The 18,061-nt window shown below is 52.5% G+C and overlaps 7 protein-coding genes across 7 annotated transcripts in view; 5 read left to right on the top strand and 2 right to left on the bottom strand.

Annotated features, from left to right (window-relative positions):
• Nucleotides 1-672: 672 nt before the first annotated feature.
• Nucleotides 673-1,884, bottom strand: ATEG_05964 (lactonase family protein; the record flags this gene model as incomplete). Its single annotated transcript, XM_001215142.1, has 2 exons — nucleotides 673-1,459; nucleotides 1,514-1,884. 2 exons carry the CDS (start codon nucleotides 1,882-1,884, stop codon nucleotides 673-675), a joined length of 1,158 nt encoding a protein of 385 aa, XP_001215142.1.
• Nucleotides 1,885-4,798: 2,914 nt separating this feature from the next.
• Nucleotides 4,799-6,238, top strand: ATEG_05963 (uncharacterized protein; the record flags this gene model as incomplete). Its single annotated transcript, XM_001215141.1, has 3 exons — nucleotides 4,799-5,085; nucleotides 5,326-5,724; nucleotides 5,956-6,238. 3 exons carry the CDS (start codon nucleotides 4,799-4,801, stop codon nucleotides 6,236-6,238), a joined length of 969 nt encoding a protein of 322 aa, XP_001215141.1.
• Nucleotides 6,239-7,529: 1,291 nt separating this feature from the next.
• ATEG_05962 (uncharacterized protein) lies at nucleotides 7,530-8,059 on the top strand (the record flags this gene model as incomplete). Its single annotated transcript, XM_001215140.1, has 2 exons — nucleotides 7,530-7,592; nucleotides 7,649-8,059. The coding sequence occupies 2 exons, from the start codon at nucleotides 7,530-7,532 to the stop codon at nucleotides 8,057-8,059; spliced, it is 474 nt and encodes a 157-aa protein (XP_001215140.1).
• A 206-nt stretch (nucleotides 8,060-8,265) lies between these two features.
• On the bottom strand, nucleotides 8,266-10,337 carry ATEG_05961 (uncharacterized protein; the record flags this gene model as incomplete). The annotated part of the gene is made up of 9 exons (XM_001215139.1): nucleotides 8,266-8,449; nucleotides 8,524-8,853; nucleotides 8,915-8,968; nucleotides 9,019-9,105; nucleotides 9,159-9,610; nucleotides 9,666-9,768; nucleotides 9,818-9,834; nucleotides 9,888-10,095; nucleotides 10,147-10,337. 9 exons carry the CDS (start codon nucleotides 10,335-10,337, stop codon nucleotides 8,266-8,268), a joined length of 1,626 nt encoding a protein of 541 aa, XP_001215139.1.
• Nucleotides 10,338-11,008: 671 nt separating this feature from the next.
• Nucleotides 11,009-12,546, top strand: ATEG_05960 (uncharacterized protein; the record flags this gene model as incomplete). Its single annotated transcript, XM_001215138.1, has 3 exons — nucleotides 11,009-11,759; nucleotides 11,841-12,185; nucleotides 12,242-12,546. 3 exons carry the CDS (start codon nucleotides 11,009-11,011, stop codon nucleotides 12,544-12,546), a joined length of 1,401 nt encoding a protein of 466 aa, XP_001215138.1.
• Nucleotides 12,547-13,341: 795 nt separating this feature from the next.
• Nucleotides 13,342-17,261, top strand: ncr1 (sphingolipid transporter NCR1; the record flags this gene model as incomplete). The annotated part of the gene is made up of 3 exons (XM_001215137.1): nucleotides 13,342-13,578; nucleotides 13,656-17,106; nucleotides 17,158-17,261. 3 exons carry the CDS (start codon nucleotides 13,342-13,344, stop codon nucleotides 17,259-17,261), a joined length of 3,792 nt encoding a protein of 1,263 aa, XP_001215137.1.
• A 662-nt stretch (nucleotides 17,262-17,923) lies between these two features.
• ATEG_05958 (putative importin beta-4 subunit) overlaps nucleotides 17,924-18,061 on the top strand; it is a gene marked incomplete at both ends in the record, with an annotated part of 3,904 nt that continues 3,766 nt past the window's right edge. Inside the window, one exon of the mRNA XM_001215136.1 lies at nucleotides 17,924-18,025. Coding sequence (XP_001215136.1) covers nucleotides 17,924-18,025 — 102 coding nt within the window. The remainder of the gene's footprint in view (nucleotides 18,026-18,061) is intronic.

Here is an 18,061-nt window from a genome sequence, read left to right as displayed (position 1 = left end):
GATCCAGATCTATTGCGCCCACTGCAAGCGACCGTGGGCGCTCAACGAATGCTACGCCTGCACCGAGTGCATCTGCGGCGTCTGTCGCGAATGTGTCGGGATGTTCATCGGCAGCCCGCCCACCTCCTTCCGCAACGTCACCTCCAGCCCGGGCAGTGCCTTGCCCCACGGCCCGACCAGCTATCCTAGCGCCCGAGGTTGTCCCCGCTGTCGCACCGTCGGCGGCAAGTGGAAGGCTTTTCAGCTGGATTTCAAGTAGTCCCGCCTCGGCGGATAGGAAGACCCGTCCCGGACCGGTCTACGGTTGGTTATGTTTTACGCATGTTACGATTAACGGCTCTTAGGGTTTCCACGGTACTTTAAAATTTTACGCTTCATGACAGAACGTCTCCTGGCAAGAACAAGCGTCCTCAAGTGGTCCCTTGTGATCGATCAGGTTGACAGACGGACCCCGTCCGATGCCCGCTGCATGCCTATGAGAAAAGCTGGGCTTTTTCCCTCGTCACTCTTTTGGTTCTCTTGGTTGGATCTATTCCCACGCTGGGCGGTGATACACTACGGTGGCATTTTGGTACATTTATGTCATGTATGGTTGCAGTGATATTTTTGCATGCGATTCCACAGTATAAATGAAGTCTTTCTTTGCCTCGTCTTCCATTCCAACTGCACGCCTTACTCGAGCCAGATCACACTGCTCAACCCTGTTAGGGTGCCCACCGGCCCGGGCTCCCCAACCTGCAGATGCGCCACCTCTTCGCCCAGCGCTCCCGTTGCGACGTCGCGCTTCACCACTGCCAGCGTCGAGGACGCCTGGTTGGCGATCGCCACCAGGTCGCCGGCCGCATTGAGCGCAAACGTGCGCGGGACCGTCCCATACGACGAGGTCGACTCTCGCATCGCCAGCGTCCCATTCGCCGTCCGGTCCAGCGTCACCATCGAGTCGTTCGGCGCGAACCCCTGATCCGACCGCACTGACACATAGACTTCGTCGCCAGCCAGCCGGATCTCTGCCAACGACGCCCCCTCCGGCATCGTCCCGTCGGGGTAAGCCACGAGTTTCTGTCGCTGCCGGAACGACGGACAGCCTCCGGTGGTCGGGTACGACACAGCGTAGCTGGCGACATGCCCGCCGAGTTCAGTATTGATGTACAGCGTGGTCAGGCCGGTTGGAGAGCGGTCGAAGACTCCGTGGCGCGGACCGTCGCCGGCGGTGACGTTGATGGCAGGACACGCGTTGAGGTGGCCGGTCGGTTTGTCAATGGCGTAAACGCGGACCTGGTCGGCGCCCAGGTCGGGGACCAGGATGAACGATCCCGTGGGATCGAGGATCACCTCGTGCGGGTGGGGTGCGTCTTGCTGTGGCTTTGGGCCTGGCTGGGCCAGTTTATAGCGGAAGACCTGAAGGGGAGGGTCGTCCGACTGCAGGGGCAGCCGGTAGGTCGAGACAGCGGATCCGCTGCTATTGAATGGGTGAGCTTTTTCCAGCCGATGGCTGGGGAGGCGCAGAACTTACTAGTGCGCAACGGCGAGATATCTCTCGCCCTGGTCGCCCTCGTAGACCACATTGTGAACGCCGCTGCCCGGAGCGGTTGTCTTGGCCTGTTCCGACAGACTGCCGTCGTCGGCGATGGCCAGGGCCGACAGGGAGCCGTTGTTGGTGTTGCCGCCGTCCTCATCGGAGCAGAAGATGAGGTTGGAGGTGGCGTCGTAGGTCAGCCAGCTGGGATATTTACCGCAAAGAGTCCCACTGTGGGCGATAGAGAGGTTGTACCCCGTGGGGGATTCATCGAGGGACAGAGTAAACACGGTGCCACTGTAGTGGGTGGCATAGAGGACAGACGCCGTGGCGATGGAACTGAGCGGCAGCAGAAGGTATGGCCGCATTGTGCTTTCTTTTTGCAATGGATGGCTCTATTCTTCAGCGGTGCAGAGAAGGGGACGTGAAGAACAGGTGTTTATATGAATGAAGGGATGGCAATGCCCAGGCGATCGGCAGTTTCACCACACTTTACTAATGAGGGGCAGCAGGGCTTTTGCCGGAAATTATTCACGGATTCATCACGGATGATCACCGATGCTCACAGATCCATCACGGGTGATGGTGTTGCTGTTCCTGCTGCTGGGCGCAGCGTTGGCGGTTGCATTGTATACAGCCTAAATAGGCAATGCATGTATACACGCCCGTTGACATCACGCCTCCTGCAGCTCTTCATGGCGTGCCCCTGGCACAAAACGACGGGATCTCCTGCATCCCCGGTATCGTATAGAACATCCCGTCAATCTTCCCCAGACTCCATAGGGGTAGATCGGCCTGAAGAGATACACGCATCGGCAACCCCGGAGATATGTCACACAATGAGTAACCCCGTGGCATACGCAGAAACACCATTAACCTTGGTGTCTACCACTGCTGACATACATCTCCTGTGTGTCACTGTGACTGTGGACGAGGGATATAGGGCAAGGGCTGGATGGTGGGTGATGTACAGATCCCCATACCAAGCAATGATTTTCTTACAGTTTCCTTCTATACCAGAAATTATTGACTTCATCTCTAATAGGCAAGCGTCGGTTTTCACAGATCTACTTGCCGCTGTGGTGTGATTGAACCGCCGCGATAAGCGTGTCCATTGCGATGGGAACCTATCCGGGCGTGCCGGATGCAATGAACTGCATCGCGCCGCTGCAAGTGTCGCACCAGTCTGTACCTAACCCCCGTCATGGGCTCACGCCGTTGGCCGTGGATTCGCCGATGTCTCACCGGGCTGCTGCTAGAGAGAGAGAGAGAGAGAGAGCAGATCGTGCCACGTCCGCCACAGCCAACGCATCGGACAGCACCATCCCGTGTCGGTGTACTATCTCCATTACCAACCTGGGTTGTGCTGGTGTATAATCACATTGGATATTGACTCTGATTGTTGGCCAATCTGCTTCTTCTCTCCCTCTAGTCAACTGGCTAGCTTCTGGTATATTCACAGGGTGGGTGAGCTACGCTGACTTGATGCGAATTCTGTCACATCGGCCCCCGCAGCTCCTGTATACACCATACGCTTGTTGATATACATCAAATATTTATGAATGTCTCCTGATCGCCCTGAGAATCTCGCTGGAAACTTGCGCCGCCCGGCCCAGTGAGCCTGCAACCAAAGGCATCAGTGGTCTTGAGCAGCGACTCTTTAACCCTACATAGTATAAGGGCCCACCACGTTCTTTGCAGTCGCATACTGAAAATCATACGAGCTGGTAAAATAGGCCCTGGATATCCACCTTGAGAAGCTTCTACTTGCCCGCTCACTTGAGATGCCTTCTTCGGGACCGGAGCTGCGCACCTCGCGTATCCCCATGGCTCTTGCACCTTGGAAATCATTTCCGTTGAATGTCTCAAAGGAGTATCATGTGCCGTCTAGATTGTAGGTGGCTGTATGAGGTCAGCGTTGGTGTCTTGACTCGGTCATGTCAACTCACATGGGTCGGAGAAGGAAGGACCTAGAAGTGGTCCCGATATACTGTGGCATCTGTCGAATGATATCTATGGTAATTAAACTGATCGGGGTAATTGCGTTGAAAAGAAGGCACCTAATATATACGAAGTCGATTTATGCTGTGAATACACCCAGCCCCTAGCAAGGGCGCATACCCCTGTCAGCATTAACCATAGTAAAGCCACCAAGAGGAGGAATATTGCTCTACAACGCATAGGTGCACTGGACTATGCTAATCTATCCAAATCTAGTCCATCCGTTTCGTTTACAACCACTCACTCATGCTAACATCATGTATACTCGGACAATCATGCCGTCTCCGGCGACAGTTGTCGTGAAGAACGCATGAGCTCGTATACATGATTCGGTACCTGCGGCAAAGCTAGAAGGCTGCAGCCCAGTGTTGCGATTCATAATGATTTGTCAAATGAGTTGAACAAAATGCTATGGTAGAATAGAAGGAGGACGAGATGAAAATGGTGAACCCTTTAAGCGAAAGATGATACACAACGACTATACATTTTCGGCCATACAGCGTCATGCTCAAATTATTAAGCAGACTTTCTTTCAGCGTCGTATACAGGAAAAATAGGGGCTAATATTTATTTTTCAGTCATTAGCTGTAGTCTTCGAGTACCGAGAAATGGTTGATTGAGGCCAAAGTTATCAATAGAGTGGCGTAGCGCTATACGGAGTACAGTCCATGTGCCCTCCCTCCACGCTATCTTAGGACTTTAGAACCGAGGTCTTGGCTCTAATCAGCATTCAGGAACCGGAAGACAAAAGTACCTTCCATGGAACGCCACTGTGTGTGTCTTTGTGGATGCCCCCGATAAGGGGTAATCGACGCAGTACACAGTGCCTGTCTCGCCACCCCGTTGCCGCCATGCGCCGTCGAATACTAAGAATAATAATAGTCGCATAGTAATGTACAATATCCATCGCCTCCATTAGCTTTGATCAGTCTGCTGCCCCGAATTGGCCGCTGCCAAGGGGAGCGATCCCGCCGGATTGGGGACCCCCAATCCGGCGATTACGGCGCCATGGATGAACCCGTCGAAGCTGAATGGAATATTCGGTCTGACTGCTTTGATTAATAGTGATCGGCCGTCCAGCGGTCTCCCAAAAAATTTCTTATTTGTTGCATGGGAGTCGGCGGCCCCATCGCTGAATCCACCGCTGGCTGATCCACACTCCCTTAGTCAAAGCCCTCGTTTTTCTCGGCTGCTCCAGCCTCGAGTCCATACGAGTACTTCTCCTGTGGCTGACTTTCTTCCTTCTCCTTTTTCCTCATCCATTGCACAAAGTCCGCGACCATGGCGTACGACTGCTATTGTGCCATCTGCGGCGTGGGCTTCTGTGGAATGCACATCGAAACCCCGTCGCAGACGTCGCTGGAACGCCGGCAACGGTGGATCGAGAAGCGATATCGTGCGAGGGAAGCCAGCAAAAACAACAATTGCCAGGTTCCCCACGATCCCAGCGAGGACCACGACGATCCTGTCCGCAGTTACGACCCCCGCCTGGTCGGCTGGGACAATATCTCCTGGCTCTACAAGGCGTATTGTCTGGGGTCCAACCCGCAGCCGTCGGGGAAGACCAAGTATATACTGTCTCCTGCTGTTGTGCTTCCTTCTCACTCACACCGTCCAGGGCGTTTATTTCGGGGCCGGGTTATTACGCAGACATTGTACGCCAGCAAGCACCACAAGGGCAAGCTCACCGAATGGTCTGATTTCTAATTTCTTTTTTTTTCTTTGTCACAGGGCGAAGTAGCGGTCAAGACCGACGCTGGTGAGTGATCATCCTTCATCCTTCCATAGCCCTAACTAACGCCCTGTAGAATCCAACACCACCACAACCACCACCACCGCCCAGAAACGCAGTGTCTTTGCATGGTTTGGCGCCCTGACTCGTGCCCTGCAAACGCAATTAACCTTACTTTCCAAAGCTACGGCTCCGGGTCCGGCGACACCCCGGGCCCCGTCATCCCCTTCCACTGGTGCTGCTTCGAGATCCTAGCCCGGGCCCTGACCGGCTCGCCCAGCCCCGACCATGTCGACATGGAGGTGCTGTATGCGGTCATGATGGACCTGTGCAACATGACCGGCTCGGCCCTGCACCTGAGCTACGGCACCGAGGTCCACGAGTCGCAGGGCCGCTACTGGGAGTGCATTCCCGGCGCCGAGGCAAGCCGCCCGTTGACGCATCCTGCATGGGGCCATCGTTTTCTTACCAAGATGTGATTATTGTAGTACTGTGCCACGCACCCGACAGACACGCCCGCGCTCGACGCATTCATTCGCACCGACATGCTCGCCAACAAGGCGCTGCGCGAGCCGCCCGCGAAGCTGGACCTGCGCGGCCGCACCCCCGCCAGCCCCTTCGGCAAGTTGCCCCTCGAGATGGTGTACCACATCTGCTCGTTTCTGCCGGGTGAGTCGCTCAAAGCCCTGACGCAGGCGTCGTTGAGCGTGCAGATCGTCACGCAGCATAACTACTTCTGGGAGAAGGCTGTCCAGTATAATATGCCGTGGCTGTGGGAGTTTCACGCCCTCAAGCTTGAGAAGACGCTGCCGGAGGACCTCAACTACAAGCGTCTGTACCTGTGGCTGGACAAGATGACCGCCCCGCGGTACGGTATGGACGACCTGGCGCTGACGGGCGTGGCCAACCGCCGCCGCATCTGGGGCGTGTGTCAGCAGCTGGCGCCGCGCTATTTCAAGGGTTTGAAGCAGGCGCGGAAGCAGACGTGACACAGGCTGGGTTGTTTCGATGAACTTTACCGGTCTTCTAGACGGAGCTATACATGGCTGTGGAGCATGTGTCTCAAGGTCAGCACTCGCGTCTGAACTCCGTTGGTCTGCAGACGTGCAGGGCTATGTGGAGATGGACACGACAAACGCTGTGGTCTGTTTCGATCATGATAGTCAAAACTGAATGTTTGACCGGATCGATGGAGGTACAAGGATGAAAGAGTAGATCTTTCTGGAACTCATGTTGCAATCCCTATTGTAACTTGCCTGTATCTCGCCACATTGACAGTGGCTGCTGTGAGGGACATAAGGACAGTCTCACAACATACTGAATGACTTTTCCAGTGCAGCCTCTGCTGTCTACCAAGTCCTCAATCTGATGCAGCAGTATCAGCAGATATAGTGTCCCGTCAATGAAACTTGTCTACCCAAACGAACCAGCACCAGCATCTATTCTTACCCCGTAGAACATCGCCTAGACTCCCGCTGCCGAAGATAACCGGCAAAGGGGTTGATATGAGGCCAATGGCTATGTTGAATGCAGATTCCATCCCTTCCAACGTATCGGTTGGACAAGCCCCAGTGTTATAAGGTCATGTTGCATCTTGAGGAATGCATTCAAGCTTTGCGTGGTCATTGGCGCAAGAAGTCTCCGAAGCTTGATACGCCGTTGGGATCATCCATACCATTTTAGACAGGAATGTGGCCGTTCACGCGGCCGCTGCTCGGCATACACCCTCTGTATAACCACCAAGGGGTGTACTTGATGGCGTGCTCGGAACGTTGTGGCTGCATCTCAGGGCAAGTTTGTCTGTGAAGGGTTCTGGGGGGTTCGGGGGAATTCCATGTCGTACATTCCAACGCTGCCATCGTCGCCATCAGTCGTCCTGGGCCTACCGCCCTGATATATCAGAGACAAAGATATGGATGCCTCGGTACACTTCATCTGGAGAGTAACCAGACTGAACCTCATTCGAAGCGTGAAGCACATTCACGCCATGGATATATATAGGGACCTCATCCATGCCAGGGTCCAGGTCAAGCAGGGGATCATTCCAGCCCTGGCATCCGGCATTCATAATAGCCTTCGGAACCCTGCGTCATGTCACCATTATAGGGTTGTATGATTGAATCCGCTGGAATGTTGATCGTCCAGTGGACGTCACGAACGGCTCCAAGGGGTCTTGTCCAACGTATATAAAGCCGTGTTATCCGCTGTCTTCTGTGTCTCAGCTCCCACCAAGCTCTCTATCTTGTATCAAACAAACTAGCAAACCACCTCAAAGCAGCAATGAAGGCTTCCATCCTCGGCAGCATCCTCTTCGTGGCCCTGGCGACTGCCTCGCCCATGGAGGTACGTGTTCCATATCCTACGTCGCAGCTAAAGCATCTAACCCTCTACACGTATAGTCGCACCCGAGCCCCAACGGCGTAGCCATGGACATGGCCATGAAGCGCGGCATGGGCATGGACATGAAGGATATGCCGTCCGCCGATATGAACATGAAACACGGTATGAGGATGGGCAAAATGCCGTCCTCCAACGACGATGAGGGCGTGGGTATGAAGCGTGAGATGGATGTGGATATGGACAACGTGCCGGCTGACGGCGGCAACGACCCTATGGGTATGAACATGCCCATGGAGGGAAAGGGTCAACTTCCCGGCATGGAGATGGGTATGCCGACTGGGGGTGCCATGGAGGGTATGCCCAGGGGTATGCCCCGTGCTGAGAATATGCCCGGTATGGACATGGGAATGGATGAGGACATGGTTGAGGGTATGGGTATGGGTCAGAACAAGGAGGGCATGATGGAATAAGATGCTGCATGCCGAGCATCAACTGCCCAGTTGTCTGGGGGAAGGGAAGTTGTGAAGAGATGTATGTTTCGATTAATTGCACCTGCAGCTATTGGATCATTTGAACAATTCGTTTATTGATGCAGTTGTCGATTGTAGGCTTTTTTGTAGGCTCCATGGAATTTCGTACTTATCCTCCGGCAATTCGTCAACAACGCGTTTCCCGATCAATGGTTTATTCCATTCTTGACATTCTCCTCGACCAATTTCCAATACTTCTCGCGCGACCGAGCCCGCAGTGGCTTCCCAAACTTCACCATGACCAGGAATATGGCAGAACATGCCATGCCGATAAAAGCCGCAGATACAAAGCAGTTTTGGTATCCCAGGTTCTCGATCCAGGGGGTGATACTGTGTAAGGTCAGTCAGAATTCGCGTCTACCACGGACAAATCCAGCTGGAGCATGGAATGGCGAAATACTTACCCATAAGAAATTGCAAACGACATGGTGTTCCGAATCAGCATCACCGTGGTAATTGCTTGACCGCTGATTTCACGGTAACTGTCGACCATGTAGTTAACGCTCAGGGTGATACCGCAGGCATTGCAAAAGGCTAGCAGCCACATTGCGAATATCAGCCCGAACCAGTGCACTTCATGAGCGGCACCAACGCCCCAAAGGATGAGTGAGCTCGGAACGAGGATGATGCATGGCAGGAAAGGCCATAGTCGATGTTCCGCTTCCATGACGCCGTTATTGCGACGAGCGAGACGGACAGTAAGCCAGTCACTGAAACGTCCAGTAAAGATAGCCCTATCCATCATTAGATTATATGAAGGTGGGGATGGAAGGCTTATACTGTAGGTAAACTCACGCTGCAAAGACGCCGAGACAGCATGCAAGGTAGCTAAGGCCAACCATTGATGAACTGGATCATCCGTCAGCCGTACATACAGCAGTTTGTTGGATATAACACACCCAAAATTGTACGGCTCTGAGCCTAGGATGATGGATGCCGTTCCGTTCAGGACGTTAAACCAGATATTGTATGATCCGTACGAGAAGCTTATGTCGACACAATTAGTATTATCTCTTGGGGTTTCTCCGTGGACACATACCCAGCATAGACAATCACAGGCCAGTTCAAAAAGTAGAGCGACTGCAACGCACGATAGTGCAGAGTATCAGGCAGCCAAGAGTCGAAGTTGAGAAGTGACATCTTCCTCCAGAATGACTTTTTTACTCGAGGCGTCCGCGACACAGAAGAACTGGAATCAGTGCGAGTGGTCGTTGGCTCGCCCTTTTCCTTGTCTGAATCGCTTGCTTTACCCGGTGTAGCCTCCGGTGCACCACGACATACGTCCACTGAGTGTCGCGTATAGTTCGTCTCCTCCATGAAAAAGAAGACGAACACGGTCGCTGCACCAAGGAAGATACTCGGGTAGTAAAACACCCATTCCCAGCCCTGGTATTCGGCAATAAAGCCACAAATGACTGGAGCGAAATAGTTACTGCCAATGAGAGAGAATGCGTAGATTGCCATGTATGTTCCTCTCTCGTGGGTGAAATACTGCCGAAGACACAATTAGTGCTCGGGTTTATTTTCTCGTTGCTTGAACACTTACCACATCCGCAACCGAAATTTCGGGGAGGGCCTCGATAGGGGCAGCAATGAATCCCTGAAGAATACATCGTGCAAGCCACTCGCCCTTTGACGAGCAATACGGTCTATGTATCAGTTAGCACCATGGCGAAAGCAGGTCATCGAATACCCTACCCCCACATGGTTACTCCCTAAATGGAGCAATTAGAGCCATGTTCAGAGAGAGGCAGCGAGGGCCACTTACTATCGATCCCAATGCCGAAATTAGGTATGTCAGTCGCTTCCCATAATGAAGGGCAAACGGCTGCCAAAAGAGTAGACCCCATCCTGCCAGCAGAAACATGTATCCTGTGCCTTCATTCAAAGTTGCTACGGATAGTCCAGTCGCCTCCGACAGAGGAACCAGGACGGAATACACCACCGAGGCAGTGATGCCCATAAAAAAGACCCATCTAAGTGGATATGAGAATTTGCTTCCGTTCAACGTGTTAATTTGCACTCACACGCTAAGGCAGACGGTGGACAAAGCTTTCCGCGCAGGAGACCAGTTCAACGGGTCATCCGGGTCATCCGAAGGAGCAGGTACAAGCACAATGTCGGAATTGTTCCCAGAATGTCGTGTAGCAATTACATTCTGCAAGTCAACCAATGTGACGGTGCCTGGGATGGCATCGTGGCGGTTGTTCTCTGCCATTAGGGGGGTTGGCAAATTGCCTTGGCAGCACGGGCAACGCTTGTTTGGTGAGAAGAGGAGACTTGAGAAAGGAGTCTTGACCCTTGCTGCCGATATCACCTCCTTTTTATCCGAATTCAAGCCAGCCCCTAGCTCCAAATAGCATATGCGACGGGTGATCGGCCCTCCAAAGCTTCAGATAAAGCCGTGTCTCATACCCAAAAGGCCATTTGTTCTTCCAGCCTTTCTAGGCGAGATGCAGGAGAACGGAGGGGCCAGACTGGGAGAACAGTCCGGCTCAACTCCGCTGAGACACCCATTTGCACTTTGTAATGTTCTTTTTATCGCATCAAGGATGTTGGTCGTCATCGGAAAGTGGAGGACGAAAATCCTGTGGCACCATGCGGCCTATCGGATCTCTATTTGCACAGATCCCTGTAAGCCCCAGAGGCTAGAGAGAACCTAGAGCAAGATACCAGGATGTTAGTTTGCGTTGATGCTACAAAACCCCGCTTGCCAATCGTAAGGTGCAAGTTGGCATCGGCCATCTGGTGAGGGGAAAGGGCTGAGAGTGGGTTTCCTGGATAGACCGCGAAACAACCTAGGGAGAATTATTGTACCCAGAGGATCTGGACGCGTTGCGATTGACATTATGCGCCTCAAGCAAGTCAAACACCGTAGCATCGATAGTCATGACACGGTCTGGGACCTGGGAAGACATCGCTAAGGTTGTATTTGGAGTCCCTTCGATTCGCATTGATGTCCGATGGAACGGTCGCTTATCATCACAGGCGTATCAACAACGGAGGGATATTTCGATTCCGGAGAAATGGAGACTGCCCGCAGATGTGCTCTCGAATCTACCTACTGATGTGACCGGTATTCCACGCGAATTCCTGAGTGACCGCGAAATCGAACTCACAGAGTGTACCGCCTCACAACTGGCCAAGCGTATCGCGAAGCGCGAAACCACGTCTGTAGAAGTCACGGTTGCATTCTGCCACCGTGCAGCAATCGCCCAGCAGCTGGTCAATTGTCTGACGGAGATTTTCTTCGAAGACGCTGTCCATCAAGCCACGGAACTTGACCGAGTCCTGGAGGAGACCGGTAAACCGATCGGTCCGCTGCACGGAGTCCCCTTCTCGATTAAAGATCACTATAACATCAAAGGACTTCGGACGACAGCGGGATACATTTCTTATTCGAAGTTTCCACCCAAGGAGAAAGATGCACTGGTTGTTGAGATCTTGCGAAAGGCGGGGGCAGTGTTCTACGTCAAGACCAATAACCCACAGTGCATGATGGTTCTAGAGACAGTGAGCAACATCTATGGGCGTACCTTGAACCCGAAGAACACAAAGCTCGGGGCGGGAGGCTCCAGCGGCGGCGAAGGCGCACTGCTCGCCCTGCGCGGTTCTCCCGTGGGACTGGGTTCAGACATTGGTGGGTATTTCCATTCTGCTTAATACAGTAGCTGATTCGTGATACTTTGCGCAACCTCAGGCGGTTCCATTCGTGTCCCAGCCGCGTTCAATGGATTGTACGGTTTTAAACCGTCTGGGAAGAGAGTTCCAACAAGTGGATGGGAATGCACAATGATCGGAAATGATCCCATCCCAGCAGTGGCTGGACCGCTTGGACACAGTGTGGAAGATCTCGACCTGTTCTTCAAGGTCATCTCCGACGCAGAGCCATGGTTTCATGAACCACTCTTAGAATTGCCATGGAAAACTGATGCTCAGCTCGGATTCGATCCCAGTTGTCTGAAGATCGGGGTAATGGTATGGGACGAGGTAGTAATGCCGCATCCATATATCACGCGAGTGATAAATGAGGTTGCAGACAAGCTCAAAGCAGCCGGCCATGACGGTATGTCCGCTCTCTAAGGTTCTTGAAGAGGTTCGCCAATGCTGACCTATGCAAAGTGGTTGAATTCAAACCGTATGACCATGGTCGAGCATGGTCGGATATTCTCCTTCCGCTGTACTTTACGGATGGCGGGCTAGATATCAAGAACACCTTAGCTGCCAGTGGCGAGCCTATGTTCTCATCAGCGAAGCGTCTCCTCGATGATCCAATCAATAAAATGAGAGATATTCATGATATCTGGCGGGTTAGTACCATCCAATCTCAGTCCTCAGGCCACAAGGCTTATGTTTTCAGCTCCACACTGCCCGTGATGTCTATCGGACTGAATACCTGGCTCATTGGAATGCCACGGCCAGCTTGACCAGGGATAATAAGCCCATCGATGTGATCCTGTGTCCTGCCAGCTGCGTCCAAGGAACACCACACAATGTCAAGCCGTGGTGGGGTTATTGTAGTCAGTGGAATTTACTTGACTACCCTAGTGGAATTCTCCCAGCTGGTGTCGTGAGGGAGGACGATAGGTATCCAGACAGCTATCACCCGACCAACGAGCTCGATGACGAGAACTTCAAGCTGTGTATGTGCAACATAAGCGTGGTTTATAGTCGAAATATAGCTGACTGTCCGTTTCACAGATGATAATCGACTCTATGCCGGCATGCCTGTAGTGGTCCAGGTGGTGGGGAGAACGCTGCAGGACGAGAAGCTGATGAATAGCATGAAGGTTATCAACGAGGTAGTCCATGGGAAGTAGCTTCCTTAGCATCGTATAGGTACAGGAATTGCACCGCGTGGTCTGTTAACACTCCAGAGGTGTTTGGAAGAGTAGGTGCTGAGGACAATTTCCTTTTTGGGTGATCGCGCACTGCGGAAGACCTCGGCAAAAGCAGCCTCAGGCACGGGGAGCAGAATGTGACCGCCTGCCGCTCCGAGCGATGCGGGTGTCATGTCATCATCGGTCGATGTTGTCATGCGCTGATTGACGAACTCCCTATCCTTCAGGTACCATTCCTCCTTCTCCTTGTTTCCTCTCATTCCCTTCTCTCATCAACCCTCAGCCTACTATACATCCATCGCTACCGGTCCTCGCTGAATAGATGCCCCATGTAACGCGATCATTCTTGTCTTGATTCAGTCTCAGCGCTTCTCCACTACAATGCGGAGACTCGCTGCCTGGGCCGTCCTCGGCTCTATCCTTCTACCTACGACGTTAGCTCAAGGAGAAACCAAAGTTCATGAAAAGGGCCGATGCGCAATTCGCGGCCATTGTGGGAAGAAGTCGTTCTTCGGTGGTGAGCTGCCCTGTCCCGATAATGGGCGTGCCGCGGATCCGGAACCAGCGGTCAGGAAGAAGCTGGTCGATTTGTGCGGTACCAAGTGGGAAGATAGCCCTGTGTGTTGTAAGGAGGAGCAGGTACAGCATTGCCATTATGCGCTTACTCCTACGTCACGGTTCTAATTGTCTCCTAGATCGATGCGCTCGCTAAGAACCTGAAGCTCGCCGAAGGCATCATTGCCTCCTGTCCTGCCTGCAAAGAGAACTTTTTCAACACATTCTGCACCTTCACATGCTCTCCCGATCAGTCCCTCTTCGTGAATGTCACCCAGACTGACGAAGCCCGTGGCAAAACCCTAGTCACCGAAATAGACAACATCTGGTCCGAGGAGTACCAAAGCGGATTTTACGATAGCTGCAAGAACGTGAAGAATGGCGCCTCAGGCGGCAAAGCGATGGATTTCATTGGCGGGGGCGCAAAGAATTATACACAATTCATGAAATTTCTAGGAGACAAGAAGCTCCTGGGAAGTCCTTTTCAGATCAACTACAAAACCGAACCTGTCGGCCCAGACCCTCAGGGCATGATGCCTTTGCCCATCACACCGAAGGCATGCAACGATTCAGACGAAGCGTTCCGCTGTTCCTGTGTGGATTGCCCTGATGTTTGCCCGGAGCTGGCCCCTGTACAAGCAGATAAGCACTGTCATGTCGGGCTTCTGCCTTGTCTTTCGTTTTCGGTCATCTTGATATACTCGATCTTCCTCCTGTTCGTGGCTGGCCTCTCAAGCTTCTTCACCTATAGAGAACGGCGATACCGCAAGCCGGAACGGGTTCGGTTGCTACAGGACCCTGCCCCCAGTGACGATGAAGAAGACGGCGAGATCGTTCATTCAGCCGGCTACCTGGAGACACCGACAAGCATATATAAATTAAACTCCGCCCTAGAATCACTTTTCAATCGCATCGCCGGCGCGTGTGCACGGTTCCCAGCGGTTACCATTACATCCAGTGTTTTGGTAGTGGCGCTACTCAGCCTTGGTTGGCTTCGGTTCGCGGTGGAAACAGACCCAGTACGCCTCTGGGTTAGCCCAACTTCAGCGGCTGCTCTGGAGAAAGAATATTTTGACCAAAATTTCGGACCGTTCTACCGAGCCGAGCAAGCCTTCTTGGTCAACGACACTTCTGATGGGGCACATGGTCGCGTTTTGAGCTATGAGACGCTGAGCTGGTGGTTTGATGTTGAGTCTCGTGTGCGCCGGATGATCTCACTGGACCGCGGCCTGATACTAGACGACGTTTGCTTCAAGCCCACCGGAGATGCCTGCGTCGTTCAGTCTCTGACAGGCTACTTCGGTGGGTCTGTCATGAATTTGAACCCTGACACATGGCAGGATCGCCTTGTTCATTGTACGGAATCCCCTGGTGATGTGAGTTGTCTTCCAGACTTTGGACAGCCTCTCCGACCAGAAATGATCCTTGGTGGTTATGGATCGGGTAACGTGCTCGACTCGAAAGCCCTCATTGCAACCTGGGTTGTCAACAACTACGCACAAGGCACCGAAGGTGAGGCGAACGCTATCGACTGGGAGGTCAGCTTCAAGGGTATTTTTGATGTGGTGCAAGAAGAAGCGAGAGAACGAGGCTTGCGTGTCTCTTTCAACACCGAGATCAGTGTTGAGCACGAATTGAACAAGTCCAGCAACACGGATGCAAAGATTGTGGTTATCAGCTATGTCATCATGTTCATCTACGCCTCCTTAGCGCTGGGATCAGTCACTGTGACATGGAAATCGCTACTCGGAAATCCAGCCAACGCACTTGTCCAATCCAAGTTCACCCTGGGAATTGTGGGTATCGTGATCGTGCTCATGTCAGTCTCTGCCTCGGTTGGACTCTTCGCCGCGGCCGGTGTCAAGGCCACTTTGATCATTGCCGAAGTCATCCCATTCCTTGTGCTTGCCGTGGGCGTGGACAATATCTTCTTGATCGTTCATGAATTTGAGCGGATCAACGTGAGCCATCCGGATGAAGAGATCGATCAACGCATTGCCCGCGCTGCAGGTCGTATAGGCCCCAGCATCTTTCTGTCAGCGATTACCGAAACGGTCGCATTTGCCTTGGGCGCCTTTGTTGGAATGCCGGCAGTCAGAAATTTCGCCGTCTACGCAGCAGGCGCTGTCTTCATTAACGCACTATTGCAGATCACAATGTTCATATCCGTCCTTGCCTTGAACCAGAGACGCGTGGAGAGCCTGCGGGCAGATTGTTTCCCATGCGTGACGGTGCGGAAAGCACACTCTGGCATGCCTGAGGACCATATCTATGATGAGCAGGATGGTGAAAGCGCTTTACAGAAGTTCATCCGCAAAGTCTATGCCACAAACCTTCTTAGGCGCGGCGCCAAGGTCATCATCGTGCTTGTCTTCCTGGGACTTTTTACAGCTGGCCTGGCTCTGATCCCGGAGGTCCCTCTTGGTCTGGACCAACGAATTGCCTTGCCGAGTGACTCCTACCTGATAGATTATTTTGATGATTTGAACAAATATTTCGGAAGTGGTCCACCGGTGTATTTTGTGACCCGGGATGTGAACGTGACTGAGCGTCGTCATCAGCAACAGCTCTGTGGAAGATTCACCACATGCGACGAGTACTCGTTATCGTTTGTTCTGGAACAGGAGTCGAAACGTCCTAATGTGTCATACATCTCGGGATCCACGGCCAGCTGGATTGACGATTTCTTCTACTGGTTGAACCCCCAGCAGGATTGTTGTGTTGAGGATGGCAAGCCGTGTTTTGAAGACCGAAACCCACCGTGGAACATTTCTCTCTATGGTATGCCAGAAGGAGAAGAGTTTATCCAATACTTGGAGAGATGGGTTGAGGCCCCAACAGATGCTTCATGCCCTCTTGGTGGAAAGGCGGCATATAGCACGGCCCTTGTCATTGATCCCAAGCACGTCATGACCAATGCCAGCCATTTCCGCGCCACCCACACACCACTCCGGACTCAGGAAGACTTTATCAACTCGTATAAAGCGGCCCGCCGCATTGCACGGGATATTTCAGCGGAACATGGTATCGATGTGTTCCCTTACTCCAAGACCTACATCTTCTTCGATCAGTACGTGTCTATTGTTCAACTAACAGGCACCCTACTTGGATTTGCTGTGGCTATCATTTTTGCCTTGACGTCTCTCATCCTTGGGTCGATTGCAACGGGCGCTGTGGTTACTGCTACTGTTGTGATGATCGTTGTCGACATTATCGGGGCCATGGCTGTGGCTGGCGTATCCTTGAACGCGGTCTCCCTGGTCAACCTGATCATCTGTGTCGGCATTGGGGTCGAGTTCTGCGCTCATATTGCCCGAGCGTTCATGTTCCCGTCTCGTACTATTTTGGATAAGGTGCCGTCCAAGTTCCGCGGCAAAGATGCTCGCGCCTGGACCGCACTGGTCAATGTCGGAGGGAGCGTCTTTAGCGGAATTACGCTCACCAAACTTCTCGGTGTTTGCGTTTTAGCATTTACGCACAGCAAGATCTTTGAGATCTATTACTTCCGTGTCTGGCTGGCCTTGATCATCTTTGCCGCCACGCATGCGCTGATCTTTTTGCCAGTAGCCCTCAGCTACTTTGGCGGCGAAGGTATATTCAATCCTACCATCGATGATTGGAATAATGCTGACTAGCACACAGGGTACGCTGATCCAGGCTCCGACGGAGGCCTTGAAGAGAATCTCGCGTCCAGGGGCTATCGCTCTCTGCTCGTTGATGATGATTATGATTCGGACCACTACTAGACTTACATCGCATGATGGAATGACTTCTGTGCCTCGTTTGCTACAGCACCTACGGTGTGGCTGCATGTCAAGGCATGTATACGCCAGCGTTCATGAATGGATCCACGATCCGCGTCTCATTTACTGGCACGGCATGGCCAGGGAGCCGGAGTTGCTCAGGTTTAATAATTGGAGTTGGACTATGGGTTTGTATTTGTTTTTCTTCGGCGGTGTCTTCGGGATTGCTGCTACGGTTCAACACGGTAAACAATATCGACTGCAACAAGAACGGAAATTTACCGTCGATCATAACGATTTTTTCTTCTCCACCTCCATCCCGCGTTCAAATTTTGGAACGCGAGGGCTTGTAGCTCGAGACTATTGAATACTAGGCGTGTGAACCCACGGAATAAGATCTTCTAGAAGCGTTGATCGTTGGTTTGGATGCCGTTGTTATGGTGGTCCTCCTTCGGCTGGTGTTCAATTGTCTACGGAGTATAAGTCCATCACTGCGCGTGATCCAGGCAGAGTAAATGACAGATGCCTTCTAGATGTCTCGTACGTGAGTATGTATCCGTATTTTCGTGTCTTTGATATAGACTGTACTCTGTAGAGTAAGGTGTTGGCTGCTGGTTCTTGTTAGTTGCATATGGAAGCACCCGGAGTTGATATATATCTGCAACATGACATATGCTCACAGCAAGACCACCGACACCGTTCTTACAATCCAATGTTTCTCCAATTCTTCTTACAATCAGACACTTTGCCTTGATATTCTCTACAAAGTATGTTTACAGTACCTAGTACTCGTAATGGTGTTG

The sequence above is a fragment of the Aspergillus terreus genome, genomic scaffold, assembly GCF_000149615.1.
Source record: "Aspergillus terreus NIH2624 scaffold_8 genomic scaffold, whole genome shotgun sequence".
NCBI classification, from domain to species: domain Eukaryota; kingdom Fungi; phylum Ascomycota; class Eurotiomycetes; order Eurotiales; family Aspergillaceae; genus Aspergillus; species Aspergillus terreus.
This window is presented reverse-complemented; position numbering and strand designations above follow the sequence as displayed.